The sequence below is a fragment of the Podarcis muralis genome, chromosome 7, assembly GCF_964188315.1.
Source record: "Podarcis muralis chromosome 7, rPodMur119.hap1.1, whole genome shotgun sequence".
NCBI lineage: Eukaryota > Metazoa > Chordata > Lepidosauria > Squamata > Lacertidae > Podarcis > Podarcis muralis.
In genome coordinates this window covers 632,490-657,002 of record NC_135661.1, presented here as the reverse complement: position 1 = coordinate 657,002, position 24,513 = coordinate 632,490, and the positions used below count along the sequence as shown (strand labels likewise).

The 24,513-nt window shown below is 47.0% G+C and overlaps 1 protein-coding gene across 2 annotated transcripts; it reads left to right on the top strand.

Moving 5' to 3' along the window:
- Nucleotides 1-2,077: 2,077 nt before the first annotated feature.
- Nucleotides 2,078-20,453, top strand: LOC114602814 (F-box only protein 6-like). Of its 2 annotated transcripts, none has more exons than XM_028741489.2 (6): nucleotides 2,078-2,244; nucleotides 6,649-6,932; nucleotides 8,815-8,941; nucleotides 13,157-13,252; nucleotides 15,434-15,569; nucleotides 18,111-20,453. In XM_028741489.2, the coding sequence occupies exons 2-6, from the start codon at nucleotides 6,674-6,676 to the stop codon at nucleotides 18,255-18,257; spliced, it is 765 nt and encodes a 254-aa protein (XP_028597322.2). In that variant the 5' UTR covers nucleotides 2,078-2,244; nucleotides 6,649-6,673; the 3' UTR covers nucleotides 18,258-20,453. The 2 variants fall into 2 exon arrangements, with proteins under 2 accessions (XP_028597322.2, XP_028597323.2); XM_028741490.2 differs by lacking the exon at nucleotides 2,078-2,244 and adding an exon at nucleotides 5,409-5,431.
- The last annotated feature ends 4,060 nt before the right edge of the window (nucleotides 20,454-24,513 follow it).

The window sequence follows — 24,513 nt, the reverse complement described above, 5'->3', positions numbered from 1 at the left end:
TAAAATCTTCTGCTCTTTTCTTTCTGCCAATTCACATACTGAAATACTCTTTTGGACTGTCTGCTTGCCCATTTCACCTGACAAATAGATTAAGAGAGCAACGGGAATATACATTTCAAGAGGAGTGGAAAAAATTTGCTGATTATATGGAAAATCAACTGTACACATTTGAAAACACTGGTAGCATTAAGATAAATCCAACAATTTAACTAATAAATGAAATGTAAAATTGGAGAGCTGACAAAAAAGGACATAGCAGAATATGCAGGAAAAATAGTTAAATAAATGAGTCAGGGAAGTGGAAGAAGGGAAATCATGGATTATATGGTAATGTGTAAATGTTTATTTCGAGATGTTAAAATGAAAACTTAAGAAAAAATATTTATTTTAAAAAGACAATTGAACTTTGGAACATGGAATATCCAGACTGTGTGGGTAGCACAGAAAATAAGCATCCTGGACGCAGGATTGCAAGAGAGTTTTGTTTTCCAAATTTCTGTTTCAGAGCTGCCTTGGGTTTGAAAGAAGCGGGGCAACACAGCCCAAGCAGAGAACAATAGTGTTACTGGAATATCAAGTATAGTTTTGTTGTAAATAAAATATGCCCTTTTTCCCTTATGGGGTATCCAAGAGCCCATATAGAGTCCTTACATAGGTTCCCTATTGGTAGGAGAAAATAGCAGAGGCCAACCAGAGAATATTGAGAAGCAAAGCAGCTAGTAAGCCTGATCTTTATTGATCTGTTGCAACAGGGTACTTACTCCCTCACACGCAGGAGGAGGAGGACCCCCACAAAAATGCTGTGCAAGGGCTTATAAAGACTTTTGAAATTCCCATTCTCTAGATCAAGACCACCCCCAGAAACATTATGCATACATCACAGAAGGGGTGTATCCTAAGACCACCCCTCAGATACATCCCACCTACATCACAGAAATTTAAATGTTGTTTTTCTCCTGTCACAGTTTATCTCCTGTCTGGCAAGTTACTTGATTGGATTGCCTGGCCATTCTTTTGTAGTGGTAAAATACTTATTTCCTGGGCCAGGTCACAGGCTCACACCTTATTCAAACAGACATATCCTTGAGACAGGATTTGTGAGGAAAGAGACAATGGGGAGGCTTTTCCAGTTTAACCTTGCAGAGAAAGGATTTGGTCAGTTTAGGAATCAAAATGGTTCCAGGTTGGTCTTCCTGTGTTGATCTATGTATGTGCAGTTATGAACATTACCATATATCTAAGACCATAAAATTCCTCCCAGTAGCACCTTAAAGACCAACTAAGTTAGTTCTTGGTATGAGCTTTCGTGTGCATGCACACTTCTTCAGATACCAAAGGCACCACATTGAGCTGCATGAAATGGAAGTCCGGGTATCTGAAGAAGTGTGCATGCACACGAAAGCTCATACCAAGAACTAACTTAGTTGGTCTTTAAGGTGCTACTGGAAGGATTTTTTTTTGTTTTGACTATGGCAGACCAACACGGCTACCTATCTGTAACATAAAATTCCTATCACAGTTTCAGATTTGCAGGGCTTGTGCTGAGGGCTGTCTCAAAAATGAAGGGGTGCTAATCATATAAAAAAATTCCGTTGGTTCCAGTCCTTGTCGAAACCTCAAATTTCGTTCCTTGGGCTTAGGGTGAAGTAATAGACTAATAGGAATAATAATATTTTCTCAGTTATAACTACATTCCAGAGTGAGTGGAACCAAGCACCCAGTGTCTATAAATTCTCATGATAATAAATCGTTACACAAAGTTTAAAGCATGATTAAAATCTGCCTAAATAGAAACACTGTCAAAATAAAGATCCGTAGCTGAAATGCGCAACGAAGCATTCCTATTTTAAAACGTTAACATAAAGACCACCTTAAAAAATTATTTTAAAATAGCAACGACAGGAGGCTCGGGTTGAGACAGCAAACGGAACTGATGAATGGCTTCCTGGAAGAGAACCTGGAAATCCCCAACTGGTGACTGACGACAGTGGCACTACTCTAGACTTTTCTCAGCTCTGTGTGGCGCCTGGGATTTCCCTTCTTCTGGGAGCAGAAGCAGAGGCCGCCTGGTTGGTGGAGGAGGAGCACCGGGCGGGACTTCCCCCGGCTTGTCATTTTAATATTTCCTCCTGGATACTTTCTGTTTCTCCCTTTCTCCCCGCCCCACATTTTTTGCATTCTCTCCGTTTTGCAACTGGGTGCTGCTCGGGGCAGAGACTCGTTTTCCATTGCTCCGCTGGAAAGGTAAAAATCCAGTTGTTGTTGTTGTTTTTTAAGGGATGGGGACCTCGTGCAAGGCAGACAAGGGGTAGGTTGGTTGTTGTTGCGCGTGTGTGTTTCGCGAGAGTTTTTTGCACGTGAGAACGCAAGAGGGGTCTGTAGGATTGAGTCGGTGGACAACCCCCTCTCCCGGGTGCATTCCGCAAGAAAAAAAAAATCTCCCCTTAAGCCATGCAAAGCTTACCGATACCAGCATAGAGGCAGTGCTACAAGCGGGGGGGGGGGGGGGGATCTTGATGCTTCTGTGTGTAGTTTTGGGGCAGGGGTCGGGGGGGGGGGAATTGTTGCTGCTTTGGGGGGTCTTGCTTTTGAGCAGCCGGTTGGGGCAGCTGGTTGACCACAGTGAGAACAGGATACTGGGCTGATCCCATGTTTTTACATTAAATAACCAAGCGAAATATTATTATTATTGTTTCACTTATGATGTATCTAAAACAGAACAGTTGCAGACGGGTTAAAACAACAAGTCCGGGTAAAGAATATGAGCGTTATCCGATTATAAAGTATACTTCCAGATTTGTGATGATAAGCTTTTTTTTTTTTTTTTTTAAAGTGTTGAATAATAAACAGCGGTGCTGAAAAGTGGCCGTCTTTTGGTTCTCTTCGCCGCGTAAAAAGGTCAGGTCTGCACCGCAAGGCTGTGGCGAGTTTCGTTTGCTCAGAAATCGGAAATGGGAACTGGACCAGGCCTCAAGAGTTGCCCCAAGGCATTCTCTCTCTGGCTTTGCCTTGATTTGATTGCAAAAAGAGATTGGACAAAATGGGCTGGTTTGCTTGCAGGGAGGTGATACAGTGGTACCTCGGGTTACATACACTTCAGGTTACAGACTCCGCTAACCCAGAAATAGTGCTTCAGGTTAAGAACTTTGCTTCAGGATGAGCACAGACATCGTGCTCCGGCGGCACGGCAGCAGGAGGAGGCCCCATTAGCTAAAGTGGTGCTTCAGGTTAAGAACAGTTTCAGGTTAAGAACGGACCTCCGGAATGAATTAAGTGCTTAACCCGAGGTACCACTGTATTGATGTTGCGTCAAAGCAAGTGTTGCGTCCACACATTCAATTTTATTTTCTTATCGCTTTCCTCCTTGAAAAAAAAACCCCGATCTTTTTGGGAAGCGGGTTTGTTGCTCAAGAGACCATTCAAATAATTTAGAATGGCACAAACAGTTGTCATATTTCGAAAAGGACGCTATGATGACTCTCATTTTAAATACCCCCTACTATATGTAGGCTATAAAGGTAAAGGGACCCCTGACCATTAGGTCCAGTCGCGGCCGACTCTGGGGTTGCGGCGCTCATCTCGCTTTTTTGGCCGAGGGAGCCAGCGTTCAGCTTCCGGGTCATGTGGCCAGCATGACTAAGCCGCTTCTGGCGAACCAGAGCAGGACACGGAAATGCCATTTACCTTCCCGCCGGAGTGGTACCTATTTATCTACTTGCACTTTGACGTGCTTTCGAACTGCTAGGCTTGCAGGAGAAGGGACTGAGCAATGGGAGCTCACTCCGTCGCGGGGATTCAAACCGTTGACCTTCTGATCGGCAAGTTCTAGGCTCTGTGGTTTAACCCCCGGGGTTCGAAGTGCAAGTAGATAAATAGGTACCGCTCTGGTGGGAAGGTAAACAGTGTTCCCGTGCGCTGCTCTGGTTCGCCAGAAGCAGCTTAGTCCTGCTGGCCACATGACCCGGAAGCTGTACGCCGGCTCCCTTGGCCATTAAAGCGAGATGAGCCTCAACCCTAGAGTCGGTCACGACTGGACCTAATGGTCAGGGGTCCCTTTACCTTTACATGACAGGGTTGTTGCATAGGCATCTTCATGTTAATAGTGGGGTACACACTACAGGGTTGTTGTATAAACCTGCTCTTCTTCTCTTCTCTCTCTCTCTCTCTGTCGTACACAAACACCAAACGCTGTTGAAGTCTGTAGTTTATTAACAATGAATTAAATTGCTGAACTGGAATAACACTCCCTCTCCCTGCCACCGCCCAAACCGTGTGGCTGTCATGGCATTGGGATGCTTTTAACCTTTAAAGCCACACCCAAAATGAAAAATGAGTTACATAAATCAGGAACTGAAACTCCTGTTGTTAGTCCTTTCTGTTTTGTTGGGGCAGAAGTTATAGGCGCTGCTTTCACAGCTCTGATAACAGTCTTCATATGCATAGAGATAGATAGGTATTAAAACCGCTAAATAAAGACTGGTTTATTCCAACAGGCCTTTGGGAACTGATATTTTTATTTTTAAAGAAAGGGCTTTTGAATACTGCAGGGGTGTATTTATTATCTGTATATTAATATTTTTTAAAATATTGTTTCAATTCTATTAGTGGCTTAATGACTATGATTACCTTTTATATGTTCTCAGCTTTTAGGTTTTTAATCTCTGTTATTATAATTTTTGTAAGCAGCTTTCAGTCCTGGTCTGGAAAGAAGGCAGGTTATAAAATATAACGATAACAATGAATTCATATTACAAATATTGCTGTTATTATTTATATCCCACTTTTCTTCCAAGGTTCCCTGCCAATCCCATCATTTTTTCCTCACAACATCCCTGTGAGGGAGGTTAGGGCTGAGTTTAATGACTGAATTGCGATTTGAACCCTGGTCTCTTCCAGGCCCTCTAACCACTATGCCAGACTTTTTGTGTGAATAGCCATCAGTTTTATCCTTCAAGCAGGTGGTGAGGGTGGCAAAATGGTGTCAAGAACGAACCAGGAAATTCCATTTTTATGCCATGAAATTTTGTCAGAACTGTTGGGGAACTGCCAGGCATAGTAGGAGAGCAGGCACTGCCCCCCCCCCAGCAGATTTCCCACAGATTTTGACACTCAGATAGACACTCTCGGTTTGCGGAGGCTCCAAAAATCCATTTAGCCCATAATTCCGTTTCCAGTGACAACCGGGTAGAAGCTTCTAAGGAAGTTCACAAGAAAGCAGGGCCTTCCCTGCTGTTCCTACTCCACCCCCATATGATCCTCTGAGGTATACTGCCTTGACAAATGGAGGTTCAGATCAGCTATAATAAGAGCCAGTGGGGGACGGGACACTTATCTCTAGTTTCGACAATCTGCTTTCCACAGAAGCCTTCATCAAGGCATGAAGGCATGAAGGAGATGGCCCTGCTTCCCTCTTGACCGAACACAGTGTCAGGTATATTGCCTTGGAGTATGGAGGTTCTGTTCAGGTGCTGAGACCAATACACTTCTGAAACGCCAGGGATGGGGGGAGCAGTCTATAAATTATTTCATGCTAACCCTATGCCAGGATTTACCGTATTTACTTTTTGCAATGTTTTATTGTTTGCTTAAAATTATTATTGTACAATATGGGTTGTATTCAACTCACTTTTACTCATAGAGTAGACCCATTGGACCTCAGGCATATCCAGTAATTTCAATGGGTCTACTCTGAGTAGGGGGGCGTGGGTGGCGCTGTGGGTTAAACCAAGAGCCTAGGACTTGCCGATCAGAAAGTCGGTGGTTCGAATCCCCATGACGGGGTGAGCTCCCATTGCTCAGTCCCTCCTCCTGCCAACCTAGCAGTTCAAAAGCACATCAAAGTGCAAGTAGATAAATAGGTACCAGTCCAGCGGGAAGTTAAATGGCATTTCCGTGCGCTGCTCTGGTTCGCCAGAAGCGGCTTAGTCATGCTGGCCACATGACCCGGAAGCTGTACGCCGGCTCCCTCAGCCAATAAAACGAGATGAGCGCTGCAACCCCAGAGTCTGCCACGACTGGACCTAATGTTCAGGGGTCTCTTTACCTTTACTCTGAGTAGGAGTAGTAGGGGATAGCTGTTTAAATTAACTTTAATTTTTAAAAAGCCAGAGGCTTTTCTATTAGGATTTGTAGGTGCTGATATCCCAAGGGAGCAGAAAATACTCTTTATGTATGCAACGACAGACGCACAGATGCTATCAGCCCAGGGATGGCTAATAGAGAAGAATGGCAAATTAAACTGTTGTTGGACTATGCCGAAATGGCAACGCTTGACCAGAAAGCTCAGGAACCAAGAAGACCAAAACTTCAACAAAGAATGGGGGAAACGTATAATTTATCTTGGAGTCCACTCCAAGCAGGTGAAAACATTAGCAGAATTGCGATAACACTTGTAACCTAGCAAGTACTATGGAGTTCTTTAAAACATGGGACTATTGAAAAAGATGCAGTAGGGAAGGTTTAATAATAGGGCCCATGGAGGTGAAGTCCAGAGATTCAGAGGAATATTTTAATCGTTGATGTGTATGGTTGTATGTGTATGTTATGATTTTATATTCAAAGAAAAATTATTTCAAAAATAAATAAATAAATGTGGCCCTTCCCTCAACAGCCCTTTTACCGATTTATTATTTTTTTCCTTTTTTGCAGACAGCTGAGAACACCCCAGAGTAAGATGGTGAACATCGGAGATTTGCCGGAAGACATCCTGATCGACGTGCTGTGCCTGGTCCCCGCCAGGGAGCTGGTTCTCCGCTGCCGCCTCGTTTGCTTGCTGTGGCGCAACTTGGTGGACCTCCCTTCGCTGTGGAAGCGAAAGTGTCACCTTGAAGGGTTCCACCCCCGTGCGCCGGATAGGAACGTTCCCGACTGGAGGATATTCTACTTCCTCTCCACCCTGCGGAAGAACTTAATTCAGAACCCTTGTGCCGAAGGTTTGTTCTTGTCTTGTCAAGACAGAAGTACTGTTTTGGGGGGACAGGAGGCGGGTGGGTGTGGAGGACTCCCTGGTCCTGAATGGGGTAACTGTGCCCCTGAAGGACCAGGTGCGCAGCCTGGGAGTCATTTTGGACTCACAGCTGTCCATGGAGGCGCAGGTCAATTCTGTGTCCAGGGCAGCTGTTTACCAGCTCCATCCGGTACGCAGGCTGAGACCCTCCCTGTCCACAGACTGTCTCGCCAGAGTAGTGCATGCTCTGTTTATCGCCCACTTGAACTACTGCAATGCGTTCTATGTGGGGCTACATTTGAAGGTGACCCGGAAACTACAACTGCAGAATACGGCAGCAAGACTGGTGACTGGGAGTGGCCACCGGTCTTGAAAGACCTACACTGGCTCCCAGTATGTTTCCGAGCACAATTCAAAGTGTTGGTGCTGACCTTTAAAGCCCTAAACGGCCTCGGTCCAGTATATCTGAAGGAGCGTCTCCACCTCCATCGTTCAGCCCGGACACTGAGGTCCAGCTCTGAGGGCCTTCTGCCGGTTCCCTTACTACAAGAAGCTAAGTTACAGAGAACCAGGCAGAGGGCCTTCTCGGTAGTGGCACCCTCCCTGTGAAACACCCTCCCGCCAGATGTCAAAGAGAAAAAAAACTACCAAACTTTTAGAAGGCATCTGAAGGCAGCCCTGTTTAGGGAAGCTTTTAATGTTTAACAGGTTATTGTATTTTAGTGTTTTGTTGGAAGCCACCCAGAGTGGCTGGGGAAACCCAGCCAGATGGGTGGGGTATAAATAAATTATTATTATTATTATTATTATTATTAGGCGCAGATTTTGAGCTGATTTGGAGCACCCTTCCTTCAAACGTTGGTGGGGTGCGGGTGGCGTTGAGCTGGGCCTCAAAAGTCTGGAGGATGGGATGCGGCCCTCGAGTCCTTTCTGTCTGGCCCTCAGGAATTTTGTGAGCCACGCCCCCTTCTCCACAAGCCACACCCTTCGCCCTCCCTGCTTCCCGACCTGAGCGCTTGTCCCTGGATGGGATGTAAAAAGGAGGCGGGTGGCGCTGTGGTCTAAACCACCGAGCCTCTTGGGCTTGCTGAACAGAAGATCGGCGGTTCGAATCCCCACGACGGAGCGAGCTCCTGTTGCTTTGTTCCAGCTCCTGCCAACCTAGCAGTTCGAAAGCACGCCAGTGCAAGTAGATAAATAGGTACCGCTTTGGTGGGAAGGTAAACAGCGTTTCCGTGCGCTCTGGTTTCTGTCACGGTGTCAGATTGTTGAAAACCTTTGAAACTCAATAAAAAACAATGGGCGAAAAATAAAGAGAAAAGAACAGCCATTGTGATCACTGTCATGGAATCATAGAATGGTAGACTTGGAAGGGACCACGACATAGCTGTCAACATTCCCTTTTTCTGTGGGAAATTCCCTTATTCCAGCGCTGCTTCCCACTGCTATCCCGGATTGTTAGATATCCCATAGACTGTCCCCGGGACACGTGAGGCTGCTGATCCCTTATTTTCAAATCTGAAAGTTGACAGCTATGGACCACAAGGGTTATCTAGTTAAACCCGCTGCAATGAGGGAATCTTTCGCCCCATGTGGGGCTCGAACCCACAACCCTGAGGTTAAAGAGTCTCATGCTCTGCCGACTGAGCTATGGAAGGATCTGGTAAAATGCCAAGAGCCGTCAGAGCAATTCAGAGCCTTGAAAAGCACATCTAGCTGAAAGAGGAAGTAGAAATGAATGCCTCTCTTTCAGTTTCCTCCTTCAGCTCTGTGTACTTGTCAAGGGACTTGGAAAAGGTCACTGCCAATTGGACAGTGACGGTGTCCTCTGCTTTCATTATATCTTCTCTTTCTGCTTTCCCCTACAGCGGGCTTCAACTCCTGGAAAATTGAACAGAATGGAGGGGACGAGTGGAAGATTGAGGACCTTCCTGGAAACCATGGGAGGGAATTTCCTGACCCGCACGTCCGCAAATACTTCGTGACATCTTACGGGTGAGGATTACGTGAAAGATCTTAGCGTTGTACCTGACAAACTTCTTCCTTTTCGGGTATGCCAGTTTGCACCCAGATGCCACCCTTTGGGTTGTCTCCAGCCAAGTCCTACTGAGAGACAGGCCAGCTGAAATTCCTGGACCTAAATCAGTCTTGAGGACTAGTAACTTCCATTTTTTATTTATTTTTAAAATGAAATGAGATTCCTAGGGTGCACCAGTTTTCATCCAGATACCGACAATGTTCCATTCGAGAATTGACCCATTGAGGGGGGAAATGGACCATAGTCAGTCATGTCCCTTGACTGCAGTGGGTCTACTCTGAGTAGGACTAGTATTGGAAGTAACCCATGCTGAAAGGTGAGATCAGATTGGCCTCATTGTCTGGTTGCCAAAGAGAGCAGGAGGTAGGGTCATCGTGGCTGCCTGTCAGATGTTGGTGGGGAATCTGTGGCTTTGAGAAGTTGTTGGGTTTCTAGTAGCCATGCTCCAGGATGATGGGAGTTGGAGTCCAGCAACACCTAGAGGGCCACAGGTCCCTCATCTCTGTGTTATGTAATAAACGAAAATCTGCCCTTATTCCCTTACATAATAGCCCTTATAGAGTCCTTTGTAGGTTCTCCATCGGTCAGAGGAAAGAACAGAGGCCAACCAGAGAATATTGAGAAGCAAAGCGGCTTGTAAGCCTGATCTTTATTGAACATTTGCAACAGGGTGCCCCCCTCTCACGCAGGAAAGGAGGAGGACCCAGAACCAAGGTGTGTCCCCCCTTATATAGACATTTTAAATTGCCAGCCCTGGAGTCCAAGACCACCCCCAGAAACATCATGCATACATCACAGAAGGGGTGTAGCTTAAGACCACACCCCAGATACATCATACCTACATCACAGAAAGGGAGGTCTACAGCAGAAATCTGAGTGCTTTGTTTACCTCCTGTCGTTGTTTATCTCCTGTCTGGCAGATTACCTGTTAATGCTTACTGGATTGATTCCCTGGGGAGCCTGGCCAATCTTTTGTAATGATAAATACTTAGTTCCTGAGCCAGATCACAGGCTCACCCTATTCATATACAGATAAGACAGGATTTGTGAAGGAGAAGACAACGGGGAGGCTTTTCCATTTGACTTTGCAGAAAAAACACCTGGCCAGTTTGGGAGTCAAAATGGCAACATGGCTGTTCTCCTGTGCAGCTTCAGACATGTGGTTTATATATTTATGTACGTGTTTGCTTGGCACATTTATGAACCTTTATTATCTACATAAGACCTTAATTTTTTATTTCAGTTAAAAGAAGGCAGAGTGGTTATTGTCATGGAATTCTACTCAATATTGATCCAGAGCAGAACTCCGACATAGTTAGCAAAGTAAAAACTTAAACGTTGCAAGATTCCCAAAAAATAGACCAGAGGCAATTGTATTTCATCCAGCGGAGCTTTACTGCTACTGAAGGCAAATGAGCATAATGGTCACAACTAAAATACATACAGGATTGGCCCTGTCCATAAGAAATCCAGTTGCAGCAGAAGTAACTTAAACTTACAATAACTTAGAATAAGTCTAAGCCTTAACACTAAGCATACTATGTGCAGAACACCACACCAGAAGGAAAAGAGATAGGAATAGGAAGTGAAACCCAGACTCCTTCTGGCCCTACTTTTATAGACAGCATGACCTTGACTGAAAGTGATAACAGAACCAGTTTAAGCCAGCTGTACTCAGCTTCTCTGAAGGAATAACCCAAAGTTCATGAACCTTCTGCTTGTTTCTGTCACACGGAGAAGCTTGAGGCGTTCCCAAAGCAAAGGAAGGATTGAACTCTGGTTAATAAGAATACACACAGAGGCTTGAACCAGCAAGACGTATAATAATCACTGTCTCCACCCTCTAGCCCAGGTCGTTTTATTCACAAAAGAACTTTTTTCAGAGTGTTCGTAAGAACCAATCAGATATCTTCTGAGCATTTCAACAAACCCCAAGTGGGGACAAAGTTAAACTACCAAAACTAATTAAGCACACATATCTCTGGGGTAAACAAAACAGAACTACAAAGGAGTGCATTTGGCAACCCCTGAGGTCATGAACAAGCAATGCACTTGATAAGAAGGATGGCCAGGAAGACAGCGATCATTATCACCTTCCCTAAGATTAACATCCTAAGATTAACATATCAGAAAAGCTGCATCAAAGAAACTTGCCCACTTTCTTTATGGCCCAGGAGGCATGCCTGGCGAAGCAACTGGCAGGGTATGTGACTGGTCAAGAAAGAGAAATGGAAGAGGGATGCAGAGGTGTGGATTGATCAAGAATCATATCAAAATAGTTTAAACCCAGTCAACGCAATGCTTTCATTGCTGACACAGATGGTTTACTCTATATTTGTTATAATTCCTCATAGCAATCCCACCTGTTCACTACAAAGCTTCCAGAATAAGTAGAATAGGAAAGATCTCTACATATCAGAGCAATGCTTTTTGCACTAAGAAATGCAAACTGACAGTTACGGTGGTAGCCAGGGGCAGTAAAGGCAAGTGATGGAGTTCAGGGATGAGGAACCTGTAGCCATCCAGGACTCCCATCAGCCCCAGTCAGCATGGGATAATGGGAGATGTCATACAACATCTGGAGCTTCTCCAGCTCAGCATTAAAAGGAAGCGGAGTTCTGACGGTGTTAGCTAGGGGCAGCAAAGGCAAGTAACGGTTCAAATATGGTGAACCTGTGGCCTTCAGGATATTTTAGACCTCCCCCCTCAGCCAGCAGAGCCGATGACTGGAGATGATGAGAATTGTGTCCCAGAGCGACGCAGCATCCTCATTCCTCCCGTAAAATTGGGTTGACGCATTCGTTTGCCCCATTAGTCCTTCCGTCCCCCCTTAAATTTAATTTGAATTCAGCCTGATCTTTTATTTCCCTTTTCTTCCCTCCCCCTCCCCTTTTATGAAGATCACCCGCTCTGAGACCCCACAGCTAATTCTCCTCCGGCCTCCTCGCTGGCCCAAGTAGGGCCCAGCTAGCCCTGGGGATTATCTAATGCTTATTTCCCCTAAATTGATTTCTGAATTTGGAATTTTATTGTTATTCATGTTTTTATAGTGTATTTTATGCTGTTTTTACAATTAAGTGTTTTAAATTTGTTGTTAGCTGCCCTGAGCCCGGTTTTTGAACTGGGAAGGGCGGGGCATAAATAAAAAATGTATTATTATTATTAAATTTGCGCGGAGACTTTCCAGCCCCGAAGGCTGTTTCCAGTGCTTCGGCTCAGCTCCGGAAGACACCATGCAGAGAAAATCCTTAGCGGTTTCCTAGAGCTTTTTCTCTGGCGGTGTGCAGTACTGCCACCTTTTGCAGGGGAGACTGGAGGGCTCCAAATTCCTGTCAGAGTATTATGCATACTTCTCCAAGCCTGGGGAAGCGCTTGCCCACCTTGGGGAAGGAAGCAGGGTGCTCTGACAGGATTTTAGAGCCCTGCTGCCTCCTTCCCAAAGCCAGGCAGGGGAGGCCTCTTCACGTGGGCAGGAGCACCAAGCAGCTAACCCGCCCTCACTGTCCAGCTTTGGCGTCAGGCTACGCCCCTCCCCCAGGCTCTGCCCCACTTGCTGGTGAATACCGGCACTTTTCCCCCCTACAAGAAAAGCATTGGCATACGGCCTCAGCCCAGTATACCTGAAGGAGCGTCTCTACCCCCATCGTTCTGCCCAGACACTGAGGGCCTCCTGGCAGTTCCCTCCCTGAGATAAGTGAGGTTACAGGGAACCAGGCAGAGGGTCTTCTCGGTGGTGGCACCCGCCCTGTAGAACGCCCTCCCGTCAGATGTCAAAGAGATACAACTACCTGACATTTAGAAGACACCTGAAGGCAGCCCCGTTCAAGGAAGTTTTTAATGTGTGACATTTTGATGTATTTTTAATCTTTGCTGGAAGCCACCCAGAGTGGCTGGGGAAACCCAGCCAGATGAATAATGAATAATAATGAATAATATCTTTATTGTCATGGGCAGGGTACAAATATTATTATTATTATTATTATGGCCCCATGGAGAAGAGATCAAAATGTCCCAACGGGAATCTCAGTGGTGTGGTCTCCCTCCCTCTCAAGAAAGTGACTCTGAAGGTGTTTGTTTGCTTGTTGCAACCTCTCCTCCCTGCCACACGCACTCCCTGCCCCCCCCCCCTTGAACCACTGGTACTTTTGAACACCTCCAATGTGCCTTTGCAGGCTCTGCCTCAAAAACCAGCTTGTTACCTTAAAGAATCACGGCTACTGGGATGAGCTGATGGACGAGGTCAAGCCAGCTATTGTGGTGAAGGATTGGTAAGTAAATTGGGGTGGGAGAGAACTCAGAGAAAGGAGGGCACAAAAACGGGAGGAAGGGGTAACAGCACTGAAAGCCCACTTTATTTGCTATAGAATGAGGCACACTTAATTCCTTGCAGGGGTAGCTATTTGCAAAGGTACCGGTATGTTCACCATTAATCTCCTCCAATGGGGTAGTGGCCCTGGGTCTAGATACTATTTCTGCAGTGGGGTCTCTGACTCCAGCATCCCAGAGCTGACCAATCTGCACAAAAGTGAAGCTTTTTAGCCAATGAGAAGGAGTCTTCTAATTCTTTGTGCCAACGGGAGTGAAAAGAGGCAAGTCGGCCACTGAGAACGGGCTCCTAGAGTCCCTCTGGAGAAGGCATGTGGAAAGCGAGTTGTTCTGTGTGCTTCAAAGCTATAAACAAGCTATAAACTGTAAACAGGTTGATACAGTGGCAGGGTTTTAAGTGAACACTTGCAACTAATAGAAGATTAGATAAAATTAAGGGAAATAATAATTGGATAAGTGTAAGTATGGAAATGGGATGCGGGTGGCGCTGTAGGTTAAACCACAGAGCCTAGGACTTACTAAACGGGTGAGCTCCCGTTGCTCGGTCCCTGCTCCTGCCCACTTAGCAGTTTGAAAGCACCTCAAAGTGCAAGTAGATAAATAGGTACCGCTCCGGCGGGAAGGTAAACGGCGTTTCCATGCGCTGCTCTGGTTCACCAGAAGCAGCTTAGTCCTGCTGGCCACATGACCCGGAAGCTGTACGCCGGCTCCCTCGGCCAATAAAGCGAGATGAGCGCCGCAACCCCAGATTCGGCCACGACTGGACCTAATGGTCAGGAGTCCCTTTACCTTTACCTAAGTATGGAAATGCAGCAGAATTTTGTTTATAGAAGGAGCCAGAAGAGGGTATGCAGGGAAGTCTAGAGATTCAAAGAATCTCAAAGAGAAGGTTCGTGAAAATGTATCTGTATAAATCCAGATCTGGTAGAAACGTGAGTTAACTTTTGTTTTTAATTGTGGAAATGTAACTGTGGAAAATAAATAAATTTACAAAAGAAAAAAAGCTCAGCATTTAGGAGCACTGAAATGCAAGTTTTCAAGGGTATGGTGTGCAAGCTTTTATTGAGTACAGTGGAACTTCTAAAGTCACCTTGAAAATTGATAGTGCAGCACTCCAAATCATTTGCCCGTGAAAGTAGTAGATCCAGGCAACTTGTGGAGATCTGCACTGATAGTTGCAATGCATCCCTCGTTATTAAAGGTAAAGGTAAAGATAAAGGGACCCCTGACCATTAGGTCCAGTCATGGCCGACTCTGGGGTTGCGGTGCTCATCTCGCTTTATTGGCCGAGGGAGCCGGCGTACAGCTTCTGGGTCATGTGGCCAGCAGGACTAAGCCGCTTCTGGCGAACCAGAGCAGCGCACGGAAACGCCGTTTACCTTCCCGCCGGAGCGGTACCTGTTTATCTACTTGCACCCGGGGGTGCTTTCGAACTGCTAGGTTGGCAGGCGCTGGGACCGAGCGACGGGAGCGCACCCCACCGCGGGGATTCAAACCGCCGGCCTTCTGATCGGCAAGTCTTAGGCTCTGTGGTTTAACCCACAGCGCCACCTGCGTCCCATTCCCTTGTTATTAGTATTATATAATTATAAGATAATTGCAGGTGTGTGGCTGTGAGCAGGTAGGGTGGCCTTGGAGGAAGGGCCCCAGAACTTCCAAATTTGACACCGCACTACCGACCTCCAGTGCCAGATTTACGTATAAGCTAAACAAGCTCTAGCTTAGGACCCCACTCTCTTGGGGGCCCCAAAAAAATTTAAAGGAAAAAAACCTGGATGTACATTTCCAAAATATAAGATAAAAAACAAATAAAATAAAACCTACATACACCAACAGTGTTTTGTGTTGTGTAGGCTCCTATGATGTACATCTTTTGTTATGTGCAAATGGCTTTAGGTCCATAAATTACCATATAGCATATATTCAACACAAAAAAACAGTGGCAATTTGTTGTTGACAAAGGACAGCTGGACATAGAAAGGGCCCCATTACCTTCAGTAGCTTAGGGCCTCATCAAACCTAAATCCGGCTCCGGATGCCGCAAAGACGCAAGGTTAGGGCTGGGGTCTGCGCCCACCTGTCCAGTTGTGACATCCTTTTATTCCTCGTGTTCCGTATCCCAGGTATGCTGCCCGATACGACTGCGGCTGTCGCTACCAGCTCCGGGTGGAGCTTCTTTCCGCAGACTACATCGTCCTGCAAGAATTTCACCCCGAAGACGTGGTCATTGAACCGTGGAGCGATGCAACATGGCACGAGGTGAAGGCATCAGGGTGGGGCGGGGCAGTGGGGTGGGCCTGGCATGGCTCTGCCTTCCCCCAGAGCACAACTGCAAGCTGGGCATTTGTTTTTTTTTCCGGTTTCTGGTCCTCGTGGGGCTCTTGTAGTCCAGCATCCTACAAAGTGGCCAGTTTGAGGGCAGAAACAGCGATCTCAATACCTATGATTTCCATTAACTGATATTCAAGTACACCAGTTGATTTATTTATAGAAATATATTTGTAGACCACTATTCGTTTAAAATAAAAAACCCCACCAGAGTGGCTTACAACATATAGAAAACCATATACAGTGGTACCTCGTGTTGTGTAACCTGCAGATTATGGAATCTTCGGGTTATGGCTGTGGCAAACCTGGAAACACTTCAAGGTTTCGCTGCTCGTGTATGCGTAGAAGCGCTCTATCGCACCACGTGTGTGCACAGAAGCTGTGCCTCTAGTTACGGATTTTTTGGGGTGCGCATGGCACCTTGAAATGAATTACCGTATTTTTCGCTCTATAAGATGCACTCTTTCCCTCCTAAAAAGTAAGGGAAAATGTGGCGAATGCAGGCTGCTCGGCTAAGCCGGAAGCCAGAACAGGGAGAGGGAGCACTGTGCAGCACTCCCACTAGCTGTTCTGGCTTTGGGATAGCCGCGCGAAGCCTCCACAGGGCAGCGGGATGAAGGCTCCCCACTCCCCTGCAGAGGCTTCGCACAGCTCTTGCGGGAAGTGGGGGGAAGGGACAGAGCACGGGGCTCTGTCCCTTCCCCCATCTCCCAGAAGAGCCCCCAAGAGCCGTGCTCCCTTTAAAGAGCGCACGGCTCTTGGCTGGCTTTTGCGGAAGGTGGGGGAAGGGACAAAGGGCAGCTTAGCCACGCACAGCCTCTTCCGGGCAGGGGGAACCTTCATCCCACTGCCCAGGAGAGGCTTCAGCGGGTATCCCAGAAGCCAGATCCCTCTTGCTGTTCTGGCTTCTGGGATTCAGAATATTTTTTCTTGCTTTTCTCCTCCAAAAACTAGGTGCATCTTATCATCTGGTGCGTCTTGTAGAGCGAAAAATACGTTAAATCTGTAACCAGAGGTACCACTGTAGTTAAAATCAGAAACTCTGGGAAAATGTATTCTTAAAAGTCTGCATAGGCCTGGAGGAATAGAAAAGTTCAGCAGGCATTTAAACGTCGGCACAAAAGGCGCACCTGCTGAACCTCTAGTGGCAGAGAGTTCCACAGGACTGGGAACTAAAACACTAAAAGCTTGTTTTCTTGTTGTCAAGTGAGTTGTGAAATAACACTCCTGCAGAGGATGTCAGTGCTTGAGCTGGGAGATAAGGGTTCAGGGGACGCTTGAGGTAGCCTGGACCTAAAGTTGTTCAAGGCTTTGTAAAGTAGTGCAAGGAACTTGAACCTGGCTTGGCAGTAGACAGGCAGGCAGGGGAGACGCTTTAACAATGGTGTCAAGTGGTCTCGACCCATCAGCAATCTGCACTGGCTGGAGTTTCCGAACCACTCCCAAGGGCAACCCCACGTAGAGCGCATTGCAGTAATCTTGCCCATGGACTGCAGTGGTCAGGTAACTTCGGTAGGTCTACTATGAGCAGGTATACAGCCTTAAAAGATCAGCAGAGGGCTGCTGCCTCTGTGCCTCGCGAGGTTCTTGATGTTGCGACATCCGATTGGCTACCTGGAGAACAGGATGCTGGGATGTTCGGACCTTTTGCTTCTTTATCCCGCGAAGGTGGCCTTACGAGGCGATCAGGCCGAGAAACTTCGCAGCATCCAAACCTCTTCCTCTGCACAGCCTGGGAGTCTCTCCATGGAGGGGCAGGTTAATTCTGTGTCCAGGCCGGCTGTCTACCAGCTCCACCTGGTACGCAGGCTAAGACCCTACCTGCCCACAGACTGTCTCGCCAGAGTGGCGCATGCTCTAGTTATCTCCCGCTTGGACTACTGCAATGCGCTCTACGTGGGGCTACCTTTGAAGGTGACCCGGAAACTGCAATTAATCCAGAATGCGGCAGCTAGACTGGTGACTCGGAGTGGCCGCCGGGACCACATAACACCGGTCCTGAAAGACCTACACTGGCTCCCAGTACGTTTCCGAGCACCATTCAAAGTGTTGGTGCTGAGCTTTAAAGCCCTAAACGGTCTCAGTCCAGTATACCTGAAGGAGCGTCTCCACCTCCATCGTTCAGCCCGGACACTGAGGTCCAGCACTGAGGGCCTTCTGGCAGTTCCCTCATGGTGAGGTTACAGGGAACCAGACAGAGGGCCTTCTCGGTAGTGGCGCCCACCCTGTGGAACACCCTCCCTTCAGATGTGAAGGAAATAAGCAGCTATCCTATCTTTAAAAGACATCTGAAGGCAGCCCTGTTTAGGGAAGTTTTTAATATTTAATGCTCTACTGTTTTTAATACTTGATTGGGAGCCGCCCAGAGTGGCTGGGGAAACTCAGCCAGATGGGCGGGGTATAAATAATAAATTATTATTATTATTATTATTATTATTATTATTATTATTATTATTCCATCTCTCTCTCCAGGTCTCGCACACGTTTCACAATTACCCTCGTGGAGTCCGCCACGTCATCCTTCACCACGGAGGCAGTGACACCCAGTATTGGGCAGGCTGGTACGGCATCAGAGTCACCAACAGCAGCATAACCATTGAGCCGGAGGTGGCAGAGTGAAAGCTCATGGCGCTGAGAGGCTTGGCTGGATTTTTTAGGGAGACATATATACATATATCTATAAAACCTCCCTTTTCAGCACTTTCTTTCTTTCGCGTGGTTGATGGGCGAAGCATCAACTTCCTGGCCCCTTTAAATTTGCACAGCCAATAATCCTCTTCCATTGCTGCCCTTGAGAAGGATCCCTTTTTTTGAAGACAACCTGTTTTGCCAGTTTATTTGGAGCAAGCTGGCTCCCTGAAGCGCTGATTGGCTAGCCCTTGTGTCGGTCATGGCTGCGTGCAGCGCTGATTGGCTGGCCTGTGTGTCCGCAGTCAGGACGCCACTTCCTTTACATCTTGAGAGCAGAGTTGGCGTTTATGTCGGTCATAAAGCCAGTTTTTTTATTTTAAAAATATCTCCTAGAGGACCATATAAATGCCCACACTTGAAAAAGAAAGTTATCAGCCAGCTTAAAAGAAAGTTGGGGGCTTTTTAGTGGTGGGGAGAGGAGAGGGGAAACAGCCCCATCAATTTGGAGGCAGGCCTGCAAGGGAGATGCACTAGTTCTATAGGAGCGCACCTGCTCAGGTAAGGCTGGGGGAAACTCCTGCCTGAAGCCCAGAGAGCCACTGCCAGTCAGTGTAGGAAGCACTGACATAGATGGACCAACAGGAAAAGGCACCTTCCTGTTTAAACCAGTTCTTTATTCTAATCATGAGGGACACGGGTGGCGCTGTGGGTTAAACCACAGAGCCTAGGGCTTGCCGATCAGAAGGTCAACAGTTCGAATCCCCACGACAGGGTGAGCTCCCGTTGTTCGTTCCCCGCTCCTGCCAACCTAGCAGTTTGAAAGCACGTCAAAGTGCAAGTAGATAAATAGGTACCGCTCTGGCAGGAAGGTAAACGGCGTTTCCGTGCGCTGCTCTGGCTCATGGCTTAGTCATGCTGGCCACATGACCCAGAAGCTGTACGCCGGCTCCCTCGGCGAATAAAGCGAGATGAGTGCCACAACCCCAGAGTCGTTCGCGACTGGACCTAATGGTCAGGGGTCCCTTTACCTTTACCTTATTCTAATCATGAGGGCTAGCGTCTTCTAATTTTTATGGGGAGGCAGTTGCTCATTGAGGGAGCCCTTGCTCTGTACGCAGAAGGGATCTCTGGTACCTCCGGGTAGAGCTGGGGGCGCTCCCTGCCCGAGACCCTGGAGATCCATTGCCAGCCAGTGTAGATAGCACCAAGCTGCATGGATCTGGTGGTCTGACTCTGCCTAAGGTGATGTCGTCGGTTTGTATTGGTGGCTGGGCGGATGGCAAGCTGGATCCTTCTCTCCATTTCCCTGTATGTCTGTATGCAAACCCAACTTTCAGGTGTTCTCTGCTATTCCTGGCTAGGGTGCAAGCAGCGATGTAGCGGGTTTGTTCGACAAGGTGGCGGGTTGGGCCAGGATTTCCGGATCACTGGTTATTGCAAGGATGTGGTCATGTCCTCTGGCTTTAGAGAGCAAGTCAGACCAACTTTATGGTGGTGGTGAATTCTATGAATGGATGCATCAGCTGCAATGACCAAAAAAAAAAAAAATGGAACCTCCAGCTTTAGACGCAGTCTACCTCCAAATACTTCTGGGCCAAAATAGCAGCAAATGGGAGGAATCTGGTTCCCTGCTGTGGGAAGTTAGAGCTGGATGGACTTTTCATCGGATACCAGGAGTTTTATGCCTTCAGGCTCTGATCGGGCGCCACACAGAGGGAAGAATGGAATCTGGTACCTGAATTGTGCTGGTTTTTGCTTGGAGAACGAATAGTACCCCCAACCTGGGTAGGGGGCAGTTGTGTGGGGAGAGGCCTTAGCTTCAGCCCAACCTAAGACTCCTGCCCTTATGGCTCTATTAAGATCGGCACGTCCCATTGTAAAGCTTTTTCTCCAGGAGGGGCAAACCTGTTTTCAGGGTCTTAACGTCTGTCTGCTAACATTTCTTTTCCACAGGTGTGTGGAGACAGTTAAAATCATGCCCTCCTCCTCACCAGCAGGGGGCAGCCTTTCTCGCCACTTTGCTGCTGAAAGTGCCTGTTCTTGTCTTGTGTTTGCTCCTTTCGCTGGAAAAAGAAATGCAGAGACTGTTTTGGCACATCTCAAAAAGATCTCTGTTTTGCTGCTTTGTGATAGTGGAGGCAGGAGAATGCATATACAAGTAATAAAAAAAACCCTGTTCAAACACCTATTTGCATGATTCCAGAAACCTCCTGCTCGGATTAGCAACGGTGTATCACCCAAACGCAGGGACACAGGTGGCACAGGGACGCGGGTGGCGCTCTGGGTTAAACCACAGAGCCTACGACTTGCCAATCAGAAGGTCGGCGGTTTGAATCCCCGCAACGGGGTGAGCTCCCGTTGCTCAGTCCCTGCTCCTGCCAACCTAGCAGTTCGAAAGCACACCAGTGCAAGTAGATAAACAGGTACCGCTCCGGCGGGAAGGTAAACGGCGTTTCCATGCGCTGCTCTAGTTCACCAGAGGCAGCTTAGTCCTGCTGGCCACATGACCCGGAAGCTGTACGCCGGCTCCCTCGGCCAGTAAAGCGAGATGAATGTCGCAACCCCAGAGTCGGCCACGACTGGACCTAATGGTCAGGGGTCCCTTTACCTTATCACCTAAACATGAAAGGAAAGGAGGCGGAGGCAGCCCAGAAGGAAGGTGTTGGAGGGAGAGCAAGGGAGGTGGAAACAGGGGCTGGGGTTTTTTTATGATGGGGTGGGGGGAGACAGCAGGTGCCTGAGAAAGGGAGTACATACAAACAAGCAGCGGTGGGTGGTCTATGGGTGGAAGTGGGGCACCCCCAACTTCTCAGTGTGCCCGCTTTCTAGCTGTTAAGTGGGCCAGGGGGGTGGAGTTATCTGTCGCCTTCCTCCTCCTTGGTCTAGATGTTTCTCCTAGTAAATCTCATCAGGAAGGATGATGGGAACAAAACTGCAATCGGTCAACTCTGCCTATAGCCGCTTCTGGTGCCACCTACTGCTGACCTCTGTGCCTGTCACCATATCACACTCTCTATGGGCACCAGAAGTCACTGTATATCTTATTGTTATATTGTTATTGTTATAAGAATTGTGTGTGTGTGTGTGTGTGTGTGTGTGTGTGTGTATATGTATATATATATATGTGTGTGTATATATATATATATATATATATATATTTGCTTTCGTATATATATATATATATTCATAACTGTACAAGGCAAACACATATACAGTGGTACCTCAGGTTACAGACGCTTCATGTTACAGACTCCACTAACCCAGAAATAGTACCTCAGGTTAAGAACTTTGCTTCAGGGTGAGAACAGAAATCGTGCTCCGGCGGTGCGGCAGCAGCAGGAGGCCCCATTAGCTAAAGTGGTACTTCAGGTTAAGAACAGTTTCAGGTTAAGAACGGACCTCCAGAACGAATTAAGTACCTAACCCGAGGTACCACTGTACTTAGTTCCTGAGCCAGGTCACAGGCTCACCCTATTCAAACACAGACAGACATACCCTTAAGACAGGATTTGTGAAGGAAAATGCAATGGGGAAGCTTTTCCATTTTCCTTTGACCTTGCAGAGAAAACATTTGGTCAGTTTGGGAATCAAAAATGGTTTCAGGTTGGGTTTCCTGTGCTGATCTATGTAGGTGCTTGGTTGGTACATTTATGAACATTTAAGATATATCCAAGACCTTAAAATTCTTATCACACCAACATCAGGGTCTTTTCCAGGGAGTCTTCTCTTCTCATGAGGTGGCCAAAGTATTGGAGCCTCAGCTTCAGGATCTGTCCTTCCAGTGAGCACTCAGGGCTGATTTCCTTCAGAATGGAGAGGTTTGATCTTCTTGCAGTCCATGGGACTCTCCAGAGTCTCCTCCAGCACCATAATTCAAAAGCATCCATTCTTCGGTGATCAGCATTCTTTATGGTCCAGCTCTCACTTCCATACATACATTTATTCTATATCTGAGGCCTTAAAATTCTTATAACAGAGGCTTCAAATGTGGAGGCCTTTCAAAAATAAAATAAAAGCCCATTATCCACCCCCACCCCCAGCTAAGAACTGCAACTTAAAGAACTTCAGCCCAACAAACTAAGTCCTTTTCATTATTCATGCATTGTACTGGGGCTTCTGTCCCACATCTATCTCACACTTAACATGGCAGTGCTGGTGTTGTAAACAAAATCTGCCCTTTTTCCCTTATGGGGTATCCAAGACCCCAGATAGAGTCCTTACGTAGGTTCCCTATTTGTAGGAGAAAATAACAGAGGCCAACCAGAGAACATTGAGAAGCAAAGCAGCTAGTAAGCCTGATCTTTATCCAACTGTTGCAACAGGGTCCCCACTCACCACACGCAGGAGGGAGGAGGAACCCAGAACAATGGGGTGCAAACCCTTATATAGACTTTTTGAAATTGCCCACCCTGTAAGCTTAAGGCCACCCTGCAATACATCATACATACATCACAGAAGGGGATACAGCAGAATCCTGTCTTGCAGGAAACCTATTAACCTTGCGTCCCGAGTTCGAGTGTCTTCAAAGCCCATGACACTTTTCGTAAAGGCTGATTTCCAAGTGGAGCGCTCGCAGGCTAGGGTTTCCCAATTAAGATGGCATTAGCAGTGTTTACGGAACTGTTCACCTTTGGTTCAACACACAGGGTTAAAATAGGGGGTCTCTTTTTAGATCCATCTTTGCCAGTGTCACTGATGCCATGATCTGCAGAAAAGAAGTTCTGGTTGCCACCCAGCATTGCGATGTGCCCTATCCAATGGGGGTGGGAGAAGAGGACCCCTTGCTATCCCAAAACCATCTCACTTAAAAAATAAAAAATAGAGAGTCAGTTTTCACCAGCCTCCTAGCCAGCCCATTGTGGCGATCACACAGGACCCCTGGACGTCTCACAGTCTACTGACCCTGTGCCACCACTGTGGTTGCTTACTTTCTTGCCGCCACCCGTTTCTCCCAGGGACACATGGAGTCCAGACAGTTGTTAACGTTGTTAACTGGCTTGAGAGCAGTACATGTGAAAAGGATCTAGGAGTCTTGGTTGACCACAAACTTGACATGAGCCAACAGTGTGACGCGGCAGCTAAAAAAGCCAATGCAATTCTGGGCTGCATCAATAGGAGTATAGCATCTAGATCAAGGGAAGTAATAGTGCCACTGTATTCTGCTCTGGTCAGACCTCACCTGGAGTACTGTGTCCAGTTCTGGGCACCACAGTTCAAGAAGGACACTGACAAACTGGAACGTGTCCAGAGGAGGGCAACCAAAATGGTCAAAGGCCTGGAAACGATGCCTTATGAGGAACGGCTAAGGGAGCTGGGCATGTTTAGCCTGGAGAAGAGGAGGTTAAGGGGTGATATGATAGCCATGTTCAAATATATAAAAGGATGTCACATAGAGGAGGGAGAAAGGTTGTTTTCTGCTGCTCCAGAGAAGCGGACACGGAGCAATGGATCCAAACTACAAGAAAGAAGATTCCACCTAAACATTAGGAAGAACTTCCTGACAGTAAGAGCTGTTCGACAGTGGAATTTGCTGCCAAGGAGTGTGGTGGAGTCTCCTTCTTTGGAGGTCTTTAAGCAGAGGCTTGACAGCCATATGTCAGGAGTGCTCTGATGGTGTTTCCTGCTTGGCAGGGGGTTGGACTCGATGGCCCTTGTGGTCTCTTCCAACTCTATGATTCTATGATTCTATGATTCTATGATTCTAAATAATCAAGTTTATTTTTAAATGCAGGAACAAGCGTATGGTTTCAGTTAATTTTTCTTGTCAGTTTATTAATCTTAGTTCCTTTGCTGTCCTATACGTTTCTAACAACTTCAAACTGATTATTCCAACTATCTGACTCCACCTAACAATTCCTCTCACTCTCTCACAATACAATTCAACCAACCCACTGCCTATTCCTCCCTCTTCCTTCTCCGACTCCCAGAACTCAACAGACTTTCAAAACCTCCCACTCTAACTTTTACTCCTCCCCTTGCATTCCCACTGGCCAAACACATCACACTCATTTAACCCTTTCCTTATGTCCCATCCTAGGAGGCAAACGCCACACCCATCTCTTGCCTTGTTTTCATATTCAGACATGCTTCTAGATCACAGATATGTAGAAACAGAGCATCTGCAAAAGATACAGGTTGAGAGAAGCAAAGAGCACCCAAAATCGAAGCTACAACTGGGTGCAAATTTAGCGCAGATGAGAGAAGGGATGATGGCGTTAAGGAGAGGAGCGGTCATCATTGTACC

Coding starts and splice junctions, on each gene's coding strand:
- LOC114602814 (XM_028741489.2), top strand. CDS start 6,674: ATGGTGAACATCGGAGATTTGCCGGAAGACATCCTGATCGACGTGCTG. Junction 6,933..8,814: donor TCAGAACCCTTGTGCCGAAG/GTTTGTTCTTGT, acceptor TTTCCCCTACAG/CGGGCTTCAACTCCTGGAAA. Junction 15,570..18,110: donor GCGATGCAACATGGCACGAG/GTGAAGGCATCA, acceptor CTCTCTCTCCAG/GTCTCGCACACGTTTCACAA.